Consider the following 22,617-nt stretch of genomic DNA (forward strand, 5'->3'; position numbering starts at 1 on the left):
AATTTGAATGCAGACCAAAAAATTTAGTTTGTCACACTTGAATATAATTTGACAAAAATTCCTTTAGGGGATACCGATCAAAAAAGCCAATCAGACCTATGGTCTATTTTCAAAGGTGTTGCCGTGGCGATGACCGAAAGCCTCCATTCATTTCCAATGGGAATTTTACAAAATGTACCGTTTTTTCACACGACTTACTTTACCAAACTCATCCTATTGCTTTTGGCTTAATGACCTCACTTAGAGGTGTGGAGCATCAAGAGAACCAAATTATTTTGATAACTGTTATGGTTTTCCAGTACCGCAGCCAGGTAGTTGGCTCTGCTTTCTTCCTCGCATATGGACAATTTGTATTGACAAAAAAATTTTTTAATTTGTCACACTTGACTATACTATTGCACAAAAATCCTTTAACATATACTGATAAGAAAAGCCAATCAGACCCATACCCTATTTTCAATAGTGTTGCCTTGGCGATGACAGAAATCCACCATATATTTTCAATGACAATTCTTTCTAATGGGACACAAAATGGCTGTCATGTTTTCAGGGGGTAAAAATGGATCCCACTGAAATCACTGGCTACACAGTTTGACTTCGGCACCAGGGGATGGTCACCGTCTGGGCTGTAATGGACGGTCACGTGTGGATACAGGGGAACCTCGGCGGGTCACGGCGGGTCGCGAACGGCGAGGGCCGTTCATCGCCGCTTGCGGCTATATTTATTATTGTTATTATTATTATTATTATTATGAGTATTTTCAGTTTAATTTTTTAAATTTTGAATTTAGTTGAAACTTTTAGTAGAACAAATCTCATTTCACTCACAGTCTCTACAGTACGTTGGTCTCACGAGATCCAGGCTGCAGAATCTGCAGAGTGACAATGAGCTTAACAGCTTTTCTATACCATGGATAAAACAAGGCATAGATCAGAGGGTTCAGACAGGCATTAAAAAAGAACAAATGAACCACATAAGCTGCAGACGTACCACCGAGGAAGTTATCCCCAGCAAGAGATAAACAGTAATATGGACAGAAACATGTTAAAAACACAGCTACTAGAACACCAAGAGTCCTGGCTGCTTTTAGCTCAGATTTTGTTGTGTGAGTCACTGAACGCTGCAGTGTGACAGCTGTAATGTGAGAGCGCATGGCCCGAGCCTGAGACACAGCCACGACAAACACTCTCATATACAGAACTACGATGACAGTAACTGGAGCAATAAAGGTCACAACAACATCAACAACTTCGACAATATAATCAATGTCAAACACACACTGTCCATAGCAGGAGTTATATCTGTCTGGTTCAGTCAGATCATCCTTAAAAAATATACAGTTGTAGAAAACAGAAATGAGCCAACACAGACAAACACAGAGTTTCACTCTTCTTAAAGTGACTCTGGTGGGGTAATGCAGAGGGTCACAAATAGCCACATAGCGGTCAGCTGATATAAGAACCATGTTTCCTACTGAGGCAGAGGTAATGATTGCAGACACATAAATATACAGAGAACAAGTGAGATCACCAAGAAACCAACATGCTGTTTGTCGGAGGGTTTCTCCAGGCATTACCAGAAGGCCCACGAGAAAGTCTGAGACAGCCAGAGAGAGGAGGAGGGTGTTAGTGTTTGTGTGGAGCTGCCTGGAGGAAAAGAGAAAAGTGTCATTAACCAACAAGTTGTGTTCAATATCTCTGAATGTTTCCTGATCTGTTACATCTGTAGTCACCACATGGTTAAATGTAGACTAATAAAACTACTTGGTTGAGTTTAGTGGATAGAAACCAGTGCTGATTATTTGTAGTAGACAGGACATGAACTGTGGTTTCTGCTGTCAAATATCAGTCAGACATTTGTGTTTCATTGTGCACAAACAGTCAGCAAGGCAGAATAGAAGTCTAGTGTGTCAACATATGAACCATGATTTAGTAAAAGCCTAAAGACAGTTCTTGTAAATGTACAGCAGCTGTTCACATTTTAAGACAAAAATCATAGAGAAGTGAATCTGTGCCTGAAGTGGGAGATTGAGATGATGATGAGCAGGTTCAGAGCCACAGTGAGCACAGAGACAGAGGACAGCACAATGTGAAGGAGCACAACATCAGACCTGGAAAATGTGGGCTTCTTGCAGGAGGTGTTGAGTTGTGGAAAGCAGAGCTCTGCTCCATCCTCAACCTCCATCTTCAGAGCCCTGCAGAGAGCTGCAGCTTTGTGAACAAAACTGATTCAAGTAACTGATTTACCTCTCACGTTTTTAGTTCATCCCCTCCTCTTTGTTTTAACGTCTACTGGTCTCTAAGATCCCTCCTCCTTGTGTGTGTGTGTGTGTGTGTGTGTGTTTGTTTGTATTTTTTTTTCTATCTTATGTTTGTTCTTCATGTATCTGCACTTCCACATCCTGTTGGTGCTGAAGGATCAAAATCTTCTTTGTGCATTTTCCATTTCCACAATAACACACCCCAATACTATTATGAAAAGATTAGCAGTCTTCAGCGCCGGCTTTTATCAAGAACCAGGAGAACTGAGCATATTACTCCCTTTTGTTACATCTTCACAATGATTACCAGCTACCCACAGAACAGGTGTTACTGCAAGGTGGTACTAACATGAAAACTTCTGTTTCTACAACATCACATTTGTGGTGAACATAGAGCTGATCTGGAAAGCTGAGCTTTCAGTTTGTCCTTGTCCAAGACGAGGCTGTACATGTTTCAGACAGAGGTCATTGATGTTTTGAGTGGTCTGAGAAGCAATAAAAGCTGTTCTCAATTTAACAGGCTGTGCCTTCATCAATTCTGAGAAAGTTGATGACCAGACGTGCTTCAGGGAGGCCACGCTCTTGACTCAGTTTGTGGATCAGAGGGGTAACAAGAGTCACCCATTAGACCCTAATGATTCTTATCTGTGCTCTTTTCCATTGTTCAGCTTATGAGCTTATTCAAGCTAGGTGTGAAATAGGGCTGGGTATCTTTAAGGACGTCACGATACGATATGTACCTCGATATAGTGTGGTATAGTAGGAAACAATACGATTCAATTCAGTTTGATTAGAAACCAATATATAATCCTTTATATTGCAATTCTCAGCATCATAAAATTAGTGCTGAAAATATAACTTGATGTGTACAACTTAGGTAAGCTAATAATAGGTAGACACATCTCCATATAGTTTGGATTGACAATGGGTCTTAGTGGAGGAATTTGCAAATAATTTGCTTAGGAGTGAGCACATTGTCAGATACCACAGGGACCTTCTTGTGGAAAGCCGTGCATGGTTAGTTAATGAGTTTTGTTTGCCTAGGCCAGTGTTACTTGAGCTGTGTTAGCAACTTGTCCCGTTTTGTGGAGGTTGACTAGACAAATAAACACCAATCCATTACCCACACTCCATTCAGTTTACCAGGAAATGTATGGTCCATTGTTCACCTATGGTCTTTGGGTATTGACTATAATAATGAGACCAAGATTCCATCCATCCATCCATCCATCCATCTATCTATCCATCTATCTTCTGCTTATCCGGGGCTTTGTCGCAGGGGCAGCAGCCTAAGCAGGGATGCCCAGACTTCCTTTTCCCTGGACACTTCCTCCAGTTCGTCCAGGGGGACACCGTGGCGTTCCCAGGCCAGCTGAGTAACAAAGTCCCTCCAGCATGTCCTGGGTCTTCCCCAGGGTCTCCTCCCGGTGGGACATGCCCGGAAGACCTCTTCAGGGTGGCGCCCAGGAGGTATCCGGTACAGATACCCGAGCCACCTCAGCTGGCACCTCTCGATGTGGAGGAACAGCGGCTCTACTCCAAGCTCCTCCCGGGTGACCGAGCTCATCACCCAAAGACCAGGATCCAGGAGGAACAATGAGGTTTTCGTCTCGGTTGTGGAACACTGGACTGGCTCGGGCCCACAAGTTTGGGGACCACAGGATTTCATCTCTGCTTTTTGCAGATGATGATGTCCTGTTGGCTCCATCGAGCCAGGACCTTCAGCGTGCACTGGGGCGGTTTGCAACTGAGTGTGAAGCGTCTGGGATGAGAATCAGCACCTCCAAGTCCGAAGCCATGGTTCTCAACCGGAAAAAGGTGGCTTGCCATCTCCAGGTCAGGGGAGAGATCCTGCCTCAGGTGGAGGAGTTTAAGTATCTTGGGATCCCTTTCATGAGTGAGGGAAGGACGGAACATGAGATTGACAGACGGATTGGTGCATCAGCAGCCACAATGCAGTCGATGTACTGGTCCGTTGTGGTGAAGAAGGAGCTGAGCTGAAAGGTGAAGCTCTCGATTTACCGGTCAGTCTATGTTACTACTCTCACCTATGGTCATGAGATTTGGATCATGACCGAATGATCTCGGATACAAGCGGCTGAAATGAGCTTACTTTGTAGGGTGACCGGGCGCTCCCTTAGACCAAGATTACATGGAGACATAATGAGTGTCCTGTATAAGAAGACTGGACTCAGCCTTAGCAATAAAGTGAGAAATTAAAACTTCTAGAGAATGCTCAGAGTAGAGCTGTTTCTCCTTCACTTTGAAAGAATCCAGTAGAGGTTTTGGGCATCTGATCAGGATGGAGTTTTACTGGAGATTTTCCAAGCACATCCAACTAATAAGACGCCTCAGTATAAACCTGTAATTTTGTAAATGACTGTGTATTTCATCTAGTCTGGTAATGCTTGGGGTACCCCAGGAAGAGCAGTAAAGGGTTCTTGGGAAGAGGGACGTGTATTCTACCACCATGACCTGACTGGATAAGAGGCAGAAAGTGACTGATGGACATTAGATTCCTTCATAAAGGAAAAACAGCCATGATTCTGGAATTAGTTTACACACTGGACAAAAAATGTTGCACATTTCACTGGACTTCCCTTGACTTTTATTATGGTGCACATTCATTAAGGCATTGCTTCAACAACCTTATGTAAAAGATTTATTTCCATACAGAGTTACATTCATATTTGACTGTAATATTTTATGTAGGATGAGTCAAGACACTGGCTAACGATTTTAGCACATCTCAAAGACGTTCAGTTGGGATAAGGTCAGGACTCTGTGCTCCCAGACCCTTGCATTGCTCCAAATTCTGGTCTTTATGCTCGCTAACAATCTGAAGCCTTTAATCAGTTTAGCCTAAAAAACAAGATGGTTTTTTTGGCCTTACAGCTGTGTAGTCCTTGGTCTAAGCTGTAGATTACTGTAACTTCTCACAGGACACCTCGAAAAACCCAGATTATTCAGCACAGTAGTGACTTGATTTTACTTATTAAATTATGCGCATTCACACTACATGCCACTATTTAGCAGATTTCAGCTTAAGAAGTTCTTTTTATTTGTTTGTTTCTTGCACACTCCAAAGACTTTCTGAGCACCCATCAGCTTTGAGAAGCCATTGTACCATTTGGTTTTCTTCAGGCGTTGAAATTCCTTCTTTGTTTGTAGTAGTAGAGTCAACGCACTTTGCAATGTTCAAAAGGTAAAATAACAGCTAAGTAAATTTACTGGCCTAGGTAGCAAATACAAGATGACGTTGCATGTCACAGCTATAACCTAATTTCTGAGGAGTCCCAGCGACATATTAGTTAACTGATTGGGTCATATTGTGACCTCTCATAGATGAAATACATTTATGACTGATGAGCTGATTATGCTGCTGGATTTACTGTCTTACCTGCTTCATGCCTCTGTCACATTACTGGGATATAGCAGTAGAAGGTATAGGAATTTAAATATGTGCTTAGGTTTTAATGTCTACCAACTTGTAAAACTGTTCATTTTGCAGTGGTGTCAATCCAGAACTTATGTTGGCTGTAAGATTTTCTTCCATCTTGTTTTACTTTTTTACAGAAATAAAAACAAGAAAACATATCTGCAACAGAAACGATGAAAATAAAATCAATCTTAAACAATACTCTTCATCCTTATTTAAAATTAAGTGGAGTGAAATAGTTTACACACACTGATTATATACTGTAATCCAAAGAGAGTATTTTCAGTTTAATTTTTTAAATTTTGAATTCACTTGAAACTTTTAGTAGAACAAATCTCATTTCACTCACAGTCTCTACAGTACGTTGGTCTCACGAGATCCAGGTTGCAGAATCTGCAGAGTGACAATGAGCTTAACAGCTTTTCTATACCATGGATAAAACAAGGCATAGATTAGAGGGTTCAGACAGGCATTAAAAAAGAACAAATGAACCACATAAGCTGCAGACGTACCACCGAGGAAGTTATCCCCAGCAAGAGATAAACAGTAATATGGACAGAAACATGTTAAAAACACAGCTACTAGAACACCAAGAGTCCTGGCTGCTTTTAGCTCAGATTTTGTTGTGTGAGTCACTGAACGCTGCAGTGTGACAGCTGTAATGTGAGAGCGCATGGCCCGAGCCTGAGACACAGCCACGACAAACACTCTCATATACAGAACTATGATGACAGTAACTGGAGCAATAAAGGTCACAACAACATCAACAACTTCGACAATATAATCAATGTCAAACACACACTGTCCATAGCAGGAGTTATATCTGTCTGGTTCAGTCAGATCATCCTTAAAAAATATACAGTTGTAGAAAACAGAAATGAGCCAACACAGACAAACACAGAGTTTCACTCTTCTTAAAGTGACTCTGGTGGGGTAATGCAGAGGGTCACAAATAGCCACATAGCGGTCGGCTGATATAAGAACCATGTTTCCTACTGAGGCAGAGGTAATGATGCAAGACACATAAATATACAGAGAACAAGTGAGATCACCAAGAAACCAGCAGTCTGTTTGTCGGAGGGTTTCTCCAGGCATTAGGACAAGGCCCACGAGAAAATCTGAGACAGCCAGAGAGAGGAGGAGGGTGTTAGTGTTTGTGTGGAGCTGCCTGGAGGAAAAGAGAAAAGTGTCATTAACCAACAAGTTGTGTTCAATATCTCTGAATGTTTCCTGATCTGTCACATCTGTAGTCACCACATGGTTAAGTGTAGACTAATAAAACTACTTGGTTGAGTTCAGTGGATAGAAACCAGTGCTGATTATTTGTAGTAGACAGGACATGAACTGTGGTTTCTGGTGCCAAATATCAGTCAGACATTTGTGTTTCATTGTGCACAAACAGTCAACAAGGCAGAATAGAAGTCTAGTGTGTCAACATATGAACCATGATTTAGTAAAAGCCTAAAGACATTTCTTGTAAATGTACAGCAGCTGTTCACATTTTAAGACAAAAATCATAGAGAAGTGAATCTGTGCCTGAAGTGGGAGATTGAGATGATGATGAGCAGGTTCAGAGCCACAGTGAGCACAGAGACAGAGGACAGCACAATGTGAAGGAGCACAACATCAGACCTGGAAAATGTGGGCTTCCTGCAGGAGGTGTTGAGTTGTGGAAAGCAGAGCTCTGCTCCATCCTCAACTTCCATCTTCAGAGTCCTGCAGAGAGCTGAAGCTTTGTGAACAAAACTGACTCATATAACTGATTTACCTCTCACCTTTTCTTAGTTCATCCCCTCCTCTTTGTTTCAGCATCTGCTGATCTGTTAGTTCCCTCCTCCCTGTGTGTTTGTATTTTTTCTCTGTCCTTCACATATCTCCACTTCCACTTCCTGGTGGTACATGCTGTTGATAAAGGACCAAAATCTTCTTTGTGCATTTTCCATTTCCACAGTAACACACTCCACACAACTGACTTCCTGCTTCTGAAGATTGCAGATGCTCTTCGGCTTGCTCCTGCTTGTGCCAGTTTTACTTTGCTTTTATTCCTTTTCATTTCATTTATTCTTACCCAATGATTTTATAATACACTTTTCAACATTATTTTACCCCTTTTTTAACTGCACTTGGAATTTTAGTGAGGAGTTTATTTTTCTTTTTGATCAACCTTCAATGACCATGCCTCCTTTCTTGGAGGACAATTACAGCAAACTCTTACAGAAAATTACTATGCTGGAAACTAAAGTGCAAAGGTTAGAGATGAATGTGGAGATAAATGGACTATTTGTGAAAGAGGACATTACTCTACCACTCTATCATAGTAGCAGACAAGAGCATGCTAGTATACAGCTAACTAGCATTAACAAGACCGAGCAACATAAGGGCTGTGTCCAGGTAAATAAAACTATTGGTATCAGTCCTCCCTGGAACGCTCTCGGAGCAAAGCCAAAGACTAAATCACTTCTCTCTGACATGAGAGGACAAGCAACAGACAGAGCTCAGTGCCCAGAGATCTGTGATGTGACAGGCTGTCCAGCGTTATCATCCTCCTCAACTCCTGTGCAGAGGAAAGCATAGCCATGGGTAATAGTTAAAGGGAAAAAGAGCAACAAAACTCCTAAGGAACCAACTGTACAGCTACAAAATAGATTTGCTCCACTACTGCAGGACCCTGGATCTTCATCTGATCACCTGTCACCTGTGACAATCCCCTACATCCACAGAGAGGGGTAAGGTCTGAAAGCACATCAGAAGACCGAAAGCTAAGAGGAAAGCTAACAGGGCCTCAGACCCTGATTGTGGGCGAATCTGCCATAAAACATGTGAGAGGGATGTGCAGTAACAACACAAAAGTGCTTTATTTCCCAAAAGATGTGGTCTCTGACATAACTGAGAAAATCATGAGCATTGTTGCAGAAAATCCAACTCTGAAAAACCTAGTTCTACACTCAGGGGCAAGTGATATTGTGAAGCAGCAGTCCGAAATCCTCAAAACGGACTTTAATAATCTACTAAACACAGTGAGGTTGCTAAATGCAGTTTTTATCAGTGGATCTCTACCACCAGTCAGATGAGGAACTGAGAAATTCAGCAGGTTACTAGCACTGAACACATGGCTTTCAACTGCATGTGATGTTCATTCAGTACATTTTATCGACAATTTTAACCATTTCTGGGATCGCAGGCATCTTTTTAAGGGAGATGGATTGTCCCTAAATAAATCAGGAGTAAAAGCTTTCACCTCCAACCTATATTTCTTCCTTCACCACAATCTTCCCTCTGCCAAGGACAAGATACGAGGGGAATCTAAACAAAACGAAGAAACACCAAAACATCCAGAGCCAACACTCTCCCCCCGAATGCTCTAACACGGAGAGAAGTCAGAGCAAAGATGAGGAGACCACACCCCTTCCACCAGCAGACACTGTCTGTGAGGATTCACTTCCCACAACCCCGCAAACCCTACCTAGTTCACCAACTTCCCGGGGCATCCTATTCCCTATCACCAAGAACCTCGCCAACCTGATGAGGCACATCACTACTGGGCCCCAACTGACATCCTCCCCCAGTGTCATTTTCACACCCAGAAGCCCCTCAAAGCGGCATGCCCCACCAATCCCTCAGCAAGCTCTGCTGCAATCATCACAACTGCAGCATCCACCACCCCCTCCTCCACGCCGTCACCGAAATCATTCTTTGTCTCCACAGCCTTATAACAGCACAGTAAGCTCTTACTGATATGTGCTGGTTCCACGCTGCAATATTGTTAGTTATGGCTCTCTCCAGGAAAAGCCGGGGCCCAGTATGCAAATAGCTATTTCAATCCCAGTCTTGATAGGAAACTATTGGTAAATCTACAGAGAAATAAGATTTACCCAATGCATTCTGCAAATTTATGCGAAATCAATTCAGCGAAATCTAATTCAAATCCCTTGCAGACAGATAGTTTCAGGTCCTACTCAAACTAATTTGAAACTTGCAGTGCTCAATGTCAGATCTTTATGTAACAAATAATTTTTAATCAATAATTTTATCTCCTCTTACAATCTTGATTTTATGTTTTTAACAGAAACATGGTTAGACAGCAGGACAGCAAATGCAGTTCTTACTGAATCCACTCCACCTAATTTTACATTTCTATCAGAAACGGTGGTTTATGGTCTATGGTTACCCACAGGCTGTCATTTGGGGAGCTGTTATCATTTGAGTATGTATCTTATAAAATGGAGCAAAAATTATGTCCCTCTGTACTTTTTATAATCATTTACAAACCTGTCCAATGCTGTCAAAATTTTATTGATGAATTTACTGAGATGCTTTCAGTTGTCCTCACAGAGTTTGACTGTTTGGTTATTACAGGTGATTGTAATGTTCACATGGATAAGGCCTGTGACACATATGCCAGCGAACTTTCAGCCGTCCTTGAAATGTACGGCCTTAGTCAGCATGTTAGGGAGCCGACCCATACCAGAGGTCACACTCTGGACCTTGTCATTACTAAGGGTGTTAACGCTTCTAATGTCACTGTGATTGATGTTGCTTTGTCTATTTTTGTGTCTTTTTTGATTTGTCCAAAATTCCCAAAGACGCAACTGGACCTACACTTGTTCAGAAAAGACACATAAATGATAACACCAGGAAACTGTTTATGGAGATGATTAGGTTTGAAAATACCACTTTCTCTCATGTTGAAGATTTGTTGAATTCATATACTTCAAGTGTTCTAAATGTCATAGATGTGATTGCTCCTGTTAAAGATAATCAGGAACAGGTAAAAGCCACTGTGGAGAAATGATGACTCAGGGCACAGAAAAGGGAGTGCCAGGAGGCCGAACGAACATGGCGTAAATCAAAGCTGCAGGTTCACTATGACATTTATAAGCAGATGGTGGGTGTGTTCAATGAAACTCTATGTAGAAAGAGAGAAATGTATTTTTCTGAAATCATCAACAACAGTAGTAACAACTCACGTGTCCTTATAGGATGCCAACTTGCGCGAATGGCCAATGGAATATGGGACCGAAATGACCGGCTAGTCTGTGGCTCATACTGCCACACATATTAGGCATATTGAGGAGACGTGTGCTTACTCATAGTGCATGTATCTCATTTCTGTGATTTTATATTAATTTTTAACAATTAAAAATGTCCCATTGAAATGAATGGGAGAAATGATCTGACTTTACTGAATCAGGTCGATCTCCAAGAGTATATCTCTGGCATATGTGCAGCTAGAGATTCTATTTAAATTTTAAAATGCTTCAATATCTTTCATCTGTCTGGGTTATGCTCCGTGTTGTCAGATCTTGCATAGTTTTTTATTAATTTAGGTCTACAGGGAGGGATGTCACAATGGTTTGCCGAGTTTAACAGCATGTGACGTAATTAGCTAGAGCAGAGAATTGCCTGTTTTTCTGAGCAGAAAAAAATCTCTCAACTGCTCACACGGTTTCAGTTTTAACTCTACAAGCACAAAACTCAGCTCAGATGTTGCCACAGGCCTTGTCTTATATGTCTTGCTTCGTCAAGACATATAATCCACAAGATTTGTAGTTTTTGCCATCGATGCCTTAATTGACAGCAGTGACAGAGTCGCGTTTCTGTCTCATTGACTCCAATAGAAATTTGCTGCCTGTATCTCGCGTCTGAGGCTGTCGGTCTTACCTGCTCTCACGGCATCATTTTAACTCCAGTCTGAACAAACTGTGCATGGTGTTGTTGTACAAGACGTTAGGATTCTAGCAGTCAAAGAATATCTCCTGTAGAATAAGTATTTTGTAAGGAAATTGAGAGTTTTGGGCACGTTAGCTTCTCACTGTGTTCTTGCTAGGTCGAATGTGCTTTCTTTTTATGGAGTAAAAAGCGGCTGAACTCACAGCTTACCTGCTATAGCCCACTTGGTTGGGCACGCGCCTGTCGCGCAGGATACCCGGGTTTGATCCCGGGCAAGTAAGCCTTTTCAAATTTTTAAGCTGAGATACAATCTCCAACTTCTGAAGTGATCGACATGTATTGCAAGCGGCAATAGCAGCGTGCTTTTAGCAATCACACACATTTTCCATTATTATTACCCACCCCTTCTTTTGCACGCGGCTGAACAATGCATACCCAAATTAAACTAGCTGTTGTCTTTACATTTTCAGGGTTGTATTGATGACCTTACTGTCATTGGAAAGGAAAAGCTTTCCACTTTATTATTTTAAACTGTAAAATATGACTCCCCTTCCCCCCTTATCTGCGCCTGCTGCATGTCTGACAACGCTGGGCATGGGAGACTTACAGTAAGGCTGCGGACCATTTAAATCCCCCCTCCGCTTTGCCCAACATAGTGTGACACATTATTCGAAAGGGCTTTTCATTGGCTGTTTCATCAGAAACAATGCGACTGGCTGATTTTACTGTCATTAGAAGTTGTACTCTCCCTCTGGGTGGGTTTTATGATTCGTGACTCCCATTGGTTTTTGTACTTACACTGTAAAATGTAACGAACAAGTTTGATTGAGGGCTCATGTGATTCACAGGAGCCTAATATATGTAGCTGTACCTTTTCTAGTGAATAAACCACGAAATCTAACGTAAAACGAACAGGATTAAAACTTTTCATGAGAAGGACGATGGTTTTATGGATGTACTCACGGATAATATGTTTTTTGGACTAAAAACATGAATGCACTATGTTTCCTGGATTCTAACGAGAAAAAGAAAGCTATGCAACACTTGCTGTTTCAGTACGTGTGGATTTGTACACATCAGCAAAGGTAAGAAGTGGTGTTTTTTCTTCTTCAGCATCTTCAACATTAAGAAACTGTAGTCAATGTGATAATTCAATCCTGAATTGCTTTATACCATTTGAATCGTGAAACTTTCTGCTTTCAAATGATATATAGTTTGTCAGACTTTATTCCAATTTGTTTGATGATGATTGGTAATCCATCTGGAAATATAGCCCAAATACGGTTTTCAGTCTACCCCTGGGCCCAGGGTTAACAATCAGTTAAAAACGCAAAATTTATTTTGTCCGATTACTCGAGTAATTGCTGAAATATTTGGTAGAGTACTCGACTCCAAAAATGATCGATAGCTGCAGCCCTATTTGACTTGCTTTGAGACCTGACCTCATTACTCCTTTTGTTACTTCTTAATGATGACCAGCTACCCACAGAACAGGTAGTACTGCAAGTTTATAAATCACTGGCATGGGGCAGAAATGCATTTCTAATCTCACTGATAAAAAAAATCCAGCAAGGCCTGTAGTCCAGCTGAGGCTGAAGTAAGAACCAAACTTTGTAAAGTTGCTATTAGCTCTGATGCTCCACACAGATGTGATCAACTTCCTCAAGATCTTAAATGTGTAACTCTAGACACTTTCAGATCTAAAATGAAAACTCCTGTTTCCGCAACTAATCTAAGCTAATCTTGAAAGCTGAGCTTTCAGTTTATCCTTGTCTGAGACCAGGCTGTACATGTTTCAGACAGACATTGATGTTTTGAGTGAGTGGTCTGTGAAGCAACTAAAGCTATTCTCAATTTAACAGGCTGTGCTTTTATCAATTTCGAGAAAGTTGATGACCAGACGCGCTTCAGGGAGGACACACACTAGACTAGTTTGTGGATCAGAAGTGTATCTAGAGTCACCCATTAAATCCTAATGACTCCCATCTGTGCTCACTTCCATTGTTCAGCTCATGAGCACATTCAAGCTAGGTGTGAAGTAGGGCTGGGCATCTTTAAAGATGTCATGATATGATACATAACTCGATACACTGTGGTGTATGGTATGAAAGGATGCGATTTGAGTCAGTTTGATTCGATACAATATGATATAATTATATAATGCCATATATTGCAATTCTTCAATTATTCTTCGTCATCTGTTTTGTAGAGGTTGATTAGACATACAAACTCCGTCTCCCACACCGGTTGCCAGTTCTGGGTTTTCATAGGCTTGACTTCCATTCAGTTTACCAGTAAATGTATGGTCCATCCTTCACCTATGGTCATTGGGTATTGACTAAAACAGTGAGACCAAGATTACATGGAGACATAATGAGTTTCCTCTATAAAGAGACTGGACTCCTTAGCCTTAGTAATCGAGTCAGGAATTCAAACTAGAATCAGAGTAGAGCTGATGCTGTTTTACTGGGCGTTTTTCAGGCATATCCAACTAATAGGAAGCATCAGTATAGACCCATAGTATAATAAAAGACTGTGTATCTCATCTAGTCTGATAACACTTTGGGGTACCCCAGAAGGAGCATTCGCAGGACAGTGTGGCTGCACTTTTGACAACCTTTTAGTTAAAGATTTATGCATTCATATTTGGCTACATATATACATATATGTAAATGTGTATATATGTATATATGTGATCAAAGGGTCGGGGGTTCAAATCCCGACCAGGGCATCACCAGTGTCAGCCCTTAGGCAAGGTCCTTAATGCTACTACTCATAGAAATACTGGAGTCATACCGGCTCGGACGTCGCCTGGGTCAACAAGGTCCGCGACCACAACAACCTCCCTGAACAGGAACCAGTAACCATCACAACGGCAGATATCCGAGAAAGGGTCTCAAACATGAAGAACTGGACAGCACCGGGACCTGACATGATCCACACCTACTGGCTAAAGAAGCTAACTGCCCTCCATGAGCGCCTGGCAGCTCTAATGAACCAGCTGCTAATGGATGGGACTCACCCAGAATGGCTGGCTGAAGGCAGGACAGTCCTGATCCTGAAGGACCCCCAAAAAGGAGCAGTCCCATCCAACTACCGTCCAATAACCTGCCTCTGCACAACATGGAAGCTCCTGTCGGGCATCATAGCGGCTAAGATGAGTAGGCACATGGCTCAATACATGAGCGGGGCCCAGAAAGCAATGGGTAAGGACACCAAGGGAGCAAAACATCAACTACTGGTGGATAAAGCGGTCGCTCGAGACTGTAAGACCAGGCAGACCAACCTGTGCACCGCCTGGATCGACTACAAGAAAGCCTACGACTCAATGCCTCACACATGTATCCTGGAATGCCTGGAGCTGTACAACATCAATAGGACCCTAAGAACCTTCATAAGGAACTCAATGGGACTGTGGAAAACAACCCTAGTAGCCAATCTCAAACCGATAGCACAAGTCTCCATCAAGTGCGGCGTCTACCAAGGTCTACCACACCAGGTAGGACCCCAGGTGCAGGCTGTGCAAAGATGCCCCTGAGACAACCCAGCACATAACAGCAGATTGTAAGATGCTAGCAGGCAGAGCGTACATGGAACGCCATAACCAGGTGGCCGGCATAGTGTACAGGAATATCTGTGCCAAGTATGGGCTGGAGGTCCCGAGGTCAAAATGGGACACACCTCCAAAGGTGAGGGAGAATGACCGAGCTAAGATCCTGTGGGACTTCCAGATACAGACCGACAAACAGGTGATGGCTAACCAACCGGACATAGTAGTGGTGGACAAACAGCAGAAGAAAGCCGTAGGGGTAGATGTAGCGATTCCAAGTGACAGCAACATCAGAAAGAAGGAACATGAGAAGCTGGAGAAATACCAAGGGCTTAAAGAAGAGCTAGAAAAGATGTGGAAGGTGAAGGCAACAGTGGTCCCCGTGGTAATCGGCACCCTCGGGGCTGTGACCCCCAAACTGGGAGAGTGGCTCCAACAGATCTCAGGAACAACATCAGAGATCTCAGTCCAGAAGAGCGCAGTGCTAGGAACAGCTAAGATACTGCGAAGAACCCTCAAACTCCCAGGCCCAGGACCCGAGATTGAGGAAGACACACACACACACCACCCATAGGGGTGAGAAGGGAAATTTTTTATATATATTTATAATATTTTATATAAATTTCTATATATATATATATATATATATATACACACAGTGGGTATGGAAAGTATTCAGACCCCTTTAAATTTTTCACTCTTTGTGTCATTGCAGCCATTTTCCAAAATCAAAAAAGTTCATTTTATTTCTCATTAATGTACACTCAGCACCCCATCTTGACAGAAAAAACCAGAAATGTAGAAATTTTTGCAAATTTATTAAAAAATAAAAACTGAAATATCACATGGTCATAAGTATTCAGACCCTGTGCTCAGTATTGAGTAGAAGCACCCTTTTGAGCTAATGCAGCCATTAGTCTTCTTGGGAATGATGCAACAGGTTTTTCACACCTGGATTTGGGGATCCTCTGCCATTCTTCCTTGCAGATCCTCTCCAGTTCTGTCAGGTTGGATGGTGAACGTTGGTGGACAGCCATTTTCAGGTCTCTCCAGAGATGCTCAATTGGGTTTAGGTCAGGGCTCTGGCTGGGCCAGTCAAGAACGGTCACAGAGTTGTTCCGAAGCCACTCCTTTGTTATTTTAGCTGTGTGCTTAGGGTCATTGTCCTGTTGAAAGGTGAACCTTTCAAACTTTATGCTGGCTTTCATGTGTCTTGCACTGAGGAGAGGCTTCTGTCCGGCCACTCTGCCATAAAGCCCCGACTGGTGGAGGGCTGCAGTGATAGTTGACTTTGTGGAACTTTCTACCATCTCCCTACTGCATCTCTGGAGCTCAGCCACAGTGATCTTTGGGTTCTTCATTACCTCTCTCACCAAGGCTCTTCTCCCACGATTGCTCAGTTTGGCTGGACAGCCAGGTCTAGAAAGAGTTCTGGTCGTCCCAAACTTTTTCCATTTGAGGATTATGGAGGCCACTGTGCTCTTAGGAACCTTGAGTGCTGCAGAAATTCTTTTGTAACCTTGTCCAGATCTGTGCCTTGCCACAATTCTGTCTCTGAGCTCTTTGGGCAGTTCCTTCGACCTCATGATTCTCATTTGCTCTGACATGCACTGTGAGCTGTATAGACAGGTGTGTGCCTTTCCTAATCAAGTCCAGTCAGTTTAATTAAACACAGCTGGACTCCAATGAAGGTGCAGAACCATCTGATGGGATGCTGAGTGTACATTAATGAGAAATAAAATGAACTTTTTTGATCTTGGCAAATGGCTGCAATGACACAAAGTGAAAATTTTAAAGGGGTCTGAATACTTTCCGTACCCAATGTAATATGTAGTGTATCCTCACTGTATAAATGAGGCACATTGTTGACTGTTGAGCCAATTATCCTGCTGGATTGTCTCTCCAACCTGCTTCAACCACTTCCTTCTCACGTTTGATACATGAAGAGAGGGTAGAGGAATTACAGTCTTTATTTTTTAGTGTCTACCAACTTGTAAAGTGGTAGCCAACGATAAGGTTAGGCTGTTCCCTTAGTTGGGTGATGACATTAGTCATTTTGGGTGTTCTAGTTTCATTATTACGATACTGCAATACATTTTTATTTTATACGCAGTTCATTTATTTGGTTATTTTGTGAAAACACAAAAACCAATGCTACACATCAACAGCTTGGGTGCAGGCAGTTTTTTCTTACTGCATTACAGAGCTACTCAATTGTTAAGCTACAAATATACTGGATTGATATGAATGAATTTGAATGTACTTTATGTACACTGTCCAAATATATTATCGAAGAAAATACAAGTGTTGGACTAGGACTCTGTATCAGCAGATACTCAACATTTAAAATTTCAATGATATAATATTTCAATATTATAACCTTAATCAGGACATCGTTACTTATTTTAATTTCTTAGATTATGAAAAGGCAGAAGCCAGGAAAAACACAACAATAATAAAGAAATTGGTGAGAGCAAAATGGTCATAAATAAGGCATAAGTAGCAAATATGTATAGATATGGGATAAGTAACAATCCTTATCTAAGATTAAGTTGAACAACATAGTTTACTCAAATACACTGATTATATACTGCGCACAGGGAGATAAAAGCTTTTCATTTTTACTTCTTTAGTTTTGAACTAAGCAAACCATTCTGGCGAACAAATGTTATTTCACCCACAGTCTTTCTATAGTACGCTGGCCTCACAAGATCCAGGCTGCAGAATCTCAATAGTGACAATGAGTTTAACAGCTTTTCTAAACCAGGGATAAAACAGTGCATAGATCAGAGGGTTCAGACAGGAGTTAGAAAAGAACACATAAAGCACAAAGGAGGCAGATGAGCCATTCAGTGCAGTGTCTCCTGCAAGAGACACACAGTAATATGGGCAGAAAGACATTAAAAATACAGCTACAACAACACCAATAGTCCTGGCTGCCTTCAGCTCAGATTTTGTTGTGTGAGTCACTGAACGCTGCAGTGTGACAGCTGTAATGTGAGAGCGCATGGCCCGAGCCTGAGACACAGCCACAACAAACACTCTCATATACAGAACTATGATGACAGTAACTGGAGCAATAAAGGTCACAACCAGGTCAACAATTCCTGCAATATAGCTAATGACAAACACACACTGTCCATAGCAGGAGTTATATCTGCCTGGTTCAGTCAGATCATCCTTAAAATAGAGACTGTTGTAGAAAACAGATCCAAGCCAACACAGACAAACACAAAGTTTCACTCTTCTCTCAGTGACTCTTGTGGGGTAATGCAGAGGGTCACAAATAGCCACATAACGGTCAACTGATATCAGAACCATGTTTCCTACTGAGGTAGCACTAATGATGAAAGATACATATTTATATAGAGAACACATGAGATCACCAAGAAACCAGCAGCCTGTTTGTCGGAGGGTTTCTCCGGGCATCAGTACGAGGCCCACGAGAAAGTCTGAGACAGCCAGAGAGAGGAGGAGGGTGTTAGTGTTTGTGTGGAGCTGCCTGGAGGAAAAGAGAAAAGTGTCATTAACCAACAAGTTGTGTTCATGAACCGTGATTTTTGGTGTCAAATATCAGTCAGACATTTGTGTTTCATTGTGCACAAACAGTCAACAAGGCAGAATAGAAGTCTAGTGTGTCAACATGAGCCATGATTTAGTAAAAGCCTAAAGACAGTTCTTGTAAATGTACAGCAGCTGTTCACATTTTAAGACAGAAATCATAGAGAAGTGAATCTGTGCCTGAAGTGAGAGATTGAGATGATGATGAGCAGGTTCAGAGCCACAGTGAGCACAGAGACAGAGAACAGCACAATGTGAAGGAACAAAACATCAGATCCTGGAAATGTGGGCTTCCTGCAGGAGGTGTTCAGTTGTGGAAAGCAAAGCTCTGCTCCATCCTCAACCTCCATCTTCAGAGCCCTGCAGAGAGCTGCAGCTTTGTGAACAAAACTGACTCGAATAACTGATTTATCTCTCACCTTTTCTTAGTTCGTCCCCTCCTCTTTGTGTCAGTTGCTGCTAGTCTCTGGGTCTCTGAGGTCCCTCCTCCCTGTGTTTTTGTTTTTTTTTTTTTTCGGTTTGTTCTTCATGTATCCCCACTTCCACCTCCAGTTAGTGCATAAGGACCAGAACTAGCTTTGTGCATTTTCCATTCATAAAGTAAACACTCTGAAAGTTTCAGCCTGTTATCCGCTTGTATAACAGTATAAATTTGCTGTCCCCTCAAAATAGCTCAACACAGCCATTATTGTCTAAACCAATGGAAAAAAAAGTGAGAACACCCCTAAGTGAAAATATCCAAATTGGGCCCAAAATGTCAATATTTTGTGTGACTGCCATTATTTTCCAGCACTGCCATAACCCCCTTGGGCATGGAGTTTAGTAGAGCTTCACAGGTTGCCACTGGAATCCTCTTCCACTCCTCCATGATGACATCACAGAGCTTGTGGATGATAGAGACCTTGCACTCCTCCACCTTCCGTTTGAGGATGCCCCACAGATGCTCAATAGGGTTTAGGTCTGGAGACATGCTTGGCCAGTCCATCACCTTTACCCTCAGCTTCTTTAGCAAGGCAGTGGTCATATTGGAGGTGTATTTGGGGTCGTTATCATGCTGGAATACTGCCCTGTTGCCCAGTCTCCAAAGGGAGGGGATCATGCTCTGCTTCAGTAGGTCACAGTACATGTTGGCATTCATGGTTCCCTCAAATGAACTGTAGCTTCCCAGTGCCGGCAGCCCTCATGCAGCCCCAGGGGTGACACTTCAGGAAGAAAATTGGATAAAATCCTCTACCTCAGCCTAAAACTTTGATTAGAAACCTGTGCAGTTTAATTGTCAGGTTGGGTGATTTGCCTCTTTAATGTGAGGCAGAGCTGGACTCCTGTACTGGAGTACTAAAGTAACTTTAGGAAATACAATGTGAGCTTTCACTTGTTGCAGCTATAACTTGACTTTTGTGAGGAGTCCTAGTTACATTTTGTTCTGGTTAACTAGTTAGTTCATGTTGTGGCCTGTCACAGGAGAAGCACATTACTGATTGAGTCATTTCTGCTGCTGCATTTACAATTCCTACATACTTCACCCACCCACATCTCATTTGTGCAATATATGGAGCACATTGTAAAGTGCATTGAGATGATTGTATTGGGATTTGGTGCTGTACAAATAAATTGCATTGAATAGAAAATATGAAGTTTAGTTTTTAGTTTCTACCAACTTGTGAAACTGCTCATGTTTGTGTGACAAATATTTGTTTTTCCATCATATTTTATTTTCTTAAAACATGAAATAGCAGTTCCAGAGAAAATTAATACAATCATATAAAAACAAATGACAACAAAATTATTTTAGTCATTATTTGCAATCCCTACCTAAAACTGAATGCAGTCATTTAGTATGCAGCACTGGTCATATACTGTATACAGAGAGAGAGAGAGAGTTGAGGACTTTCACTTCACTTCACTTTTTGGAAATCCTATTGCACTTACAGTCTCTCTACAGTATGTTGGCCTCACAAGACCCAGGTTGCAAAATCTGAAGAGTGATAATAAGTTTAACAGTTTTTCTAAACCAGGGATAAAACAAGGCATAGATCAGAGGGTTCAGACAGGAGTTAAAGTAGAACAGATAGGTTGCGTAAGATGAGAATAAACCATTGACCAAGTTCTCCCCTGCAAGAGACAAACAGTAACATGGGAGGAAACATATCAAAAACACAGCTACTAGAACACCAAGAGTCCTGGCTGCTTTCAGCTCAGATTTTGTTGTTACAGTCACTGAACGCTGCAGTGTGACAGCTGTAATATGAGAGCGCATGGCCCGAGCCTGAGACACAGCCACAACAAACACTCTCATATACAGAACAATGATGACAGTAACTGGAGCAATAAAAGTTACAACAACATCCACAGCTCCTATGATGTCATCAATGAAAATCACACACTGTCCATAGCAGGAGTTATATTTGCCTGGTTCTGACAGTTCATCCTTAAAAAAGAGAATGTTGTAGAAAGCAGAACCGAGCCAGCACAGACAAACACAGAGTTTCACTCTTCTCTCAGTGACTCTGGTGGGGTAATGCAGAGGGTCACAAATAGCCACATAACGGTCAGCTGATATGAAAATAATGTTTCCCACTGAGGTGGAGGAAATGATGTAGGACACATATTTAAGCAGAGTACATGTGAAATCACCAAGAGACCAGCAGCCTGTTTGTCGAAGGATTTCTCCAGGCATCGGCACAAGGCCCACGAGAAAGTCTGAGACAGCCAGAGAGAGGAGAAGGGTGTTAGTGTTTGTGTGGAGCTGCCTGGAGGAAAAGAGACAAGAGTCATTAACCAACAAGTTGTGTTCAGTATCTCTGAATGTTTCCTGATCTGTCACATCTGTAGTCACCATATGGTTAAATGTAGACTATTAAAACTACTTGGTTGAGTTCAGTGGATAGAAACCAGTGCTGATTATTTGTAGTAGACAGGATATGAACTGTGGTTTCTGGTGCCAAATATCAGTCAGACATTTGTGTTTCATTGTGCACAAACAGTCAACAAGGCAGAATAGAAGTCTAGTGTGTCAACATGAACCATGATTTAGTAAAAGCCTAAAGACAGTTCTTGTAAATGTACAGCAGCTGTTCACATTTTAAGACAGAAATCATAGAGAAGTGAATCTGTGCCTGAAATGAGAGATTGAGATGATGATGAGCAGGTTCAGAGCCACAGTGAGCACAGAGACAAAGTACAGCATCATGTGAAGGAACAAAGCATCAGATCCTGGAAATGTGGGCTTCCTGCAGGAGGTGTTGAGTTGTGGAAAGCAGAGCTCTGCTCCATCCTCAACTTCCATCTTCAGAGTCCTGCAGAGAGCTGCAGCTTTGTGAACAAAACTGACTCATATAACTGATTTACCTCTCACCTTTTCTTAGTTCATCCCCTCCTCTTTGTTTCAGCGTCTGCTGGTCTCTGAGGTCCCTCCTTCCTCCCTGTGTGTTTGTATTTTTACTCTGTCCTTCACATATCTCCCCTTCCACCTCCTGGTGGTACATGCTGGTGTTAAAGGACCAAAATCTTTGTGCATTTTCCATTTCCATAGTAACACACTCCAGTACTATTATGAAAAGATTAGCAGTCTTCAGCAGTGGCAGCACAACCTAGTTTTCTATAAAGGTTTGACTTTACGGTTGTAATGAGTACTTAAGTAAATTGAGGAATTCGATTACAAAAATCCTCGAAGCAAATTCTTTGCGTCTTTAAGGTGATATGAAAATAATGTTTCCCACTGTTTCCCACTACGTCTTTAACCCTATGGGGTCGACGCACGCGCCGGCGCGTTTTGACGCATCTTTTTCTGCTAAGGCCGAAACAAACTTAAATTATTCCGTCAGTTCTGATCGTACAGATAAAAGAAGTATATCATTCAAATCTGTAAAGGGTCTAGTTTTAGTGGTATACCATCATAATAACAACAAAACGTTGTGCTTTTTTTAAATAAAGAAAGCCGACAGGGTGCGCTCTCGGACTTTTCTGTCTCTGCCATTTCTCTTCACAGACGCGTAAATAAAACAACCTAAATCTCAGCGAATACTTGGCCCATAAAAATAAGAATTATATGGCTAGAAAGCTTGAAATGTTTTCTTTTGAGTGAAACAATTCAAGTCAAAAACAAATCATCACTTTTTATTTAATCCGTATGAACA

At 41.8% G+C, this 22,617-nt stretch overlaps 4 protein-coding genes across 4 annotated transcripts; all 4 read right to left on the reverse strand.

Annotated features, from left to right (window-relative positions):
- Window positions 1–833: 833 nt before the first annotated feature.
- On the reverse strand, window positions 834–2,185 carry LOC113123863 (trace amine-associated receptor 13c-like). The gene is made up of 2 exons (XM_026296194.1): window positions 2,016–2,185; window positions 834–1,647 (listed from the first exon to the last, which is right to left on the reverse strand). The coding sequence occupies exons 1-2, from the start codon at window positions 2,183–2,185 to the stop codon at window positions 834–836; spliced, it is 984 nt and encodes a 327-aa protein (XP_026151979.1).
- A 3,869-nt stretch (window positions 2,186–6,054) lies between these two features.
- On the reverse strand, window positions 6,055–7,406 carry LOC113123923 (trace amine-associated receptor 13c-like). The gene is made up of 2 exons (XM_026296316.1): window positions 7,237–7,406; window positions 6,055–6,868 (listed from the first exon to the last, which is right to left on the reverse strand). The coding sequence occupies exons 1-2, from the start codon at window positions 7,404–7,406 to the stop codon at window positions 6,055–6,057; spliced, it is 984 nt and encodes a 327-aa protein (XP_026152101.1).
- Window positions 7,407–17,608: 10,202 nt separating this feature from the next.
- LOC113123830 (trace amine-associated receptor 13c-like) lies at window positions 17,609–18,831 on the reverse strand. The gene is made up of 2 exons (XM_026296141.1): window positions 18,662–18,831; window positions 17,609–18,422 (listed from the first exon to the last, which is right to left on the reverse strand). Exons 1-2 carry the CDS (start codon window positions 18,829–18,831, stop codon window positions 17,609–17,611), a joined length of 984 nt encoding a protein of 327 aa, XP_026151926.1.
- A 1,586-nt stretch (window positions 18,832–20,417) lies between these two features.
- Window positions 20,418–21,966, reverse strand: LOC113123158 (trace amine-associated receptor 13c-like). The gene is made up of 2 exons (XM_026294982.1): window positions 21,830–21,966; window positions 20,418–21,231 (listed from the first exon to the last, which is right to left on the reverse strand). Exons 1-2 carry the CDS (start codon window positions 21,964–21,966, stop codon window positions 20,418–20,420), a joined length of 951 nt encoding a protein of 316 aa, XP_026150767.1.
- Window positions 21,967–22,617: the final 651 nt, after the last annotated feature.

The sequence above is a fragment of the Mastacembelus armatus genome, chromosome 21 (genome assembly GCF_900324485.2).
Source record: "Mastacembelus armatus chromosome 21, fMasArm1.2, whole genome shotgun sequence".
In the NCBI taxonomy this organism is placed as follows: Eukaryota; Metazoa; Chordata; class Actinopteri; order Synbranchiformes; family Mastacembelidae; genus Mastacembelus; species Mastacembelus armatus.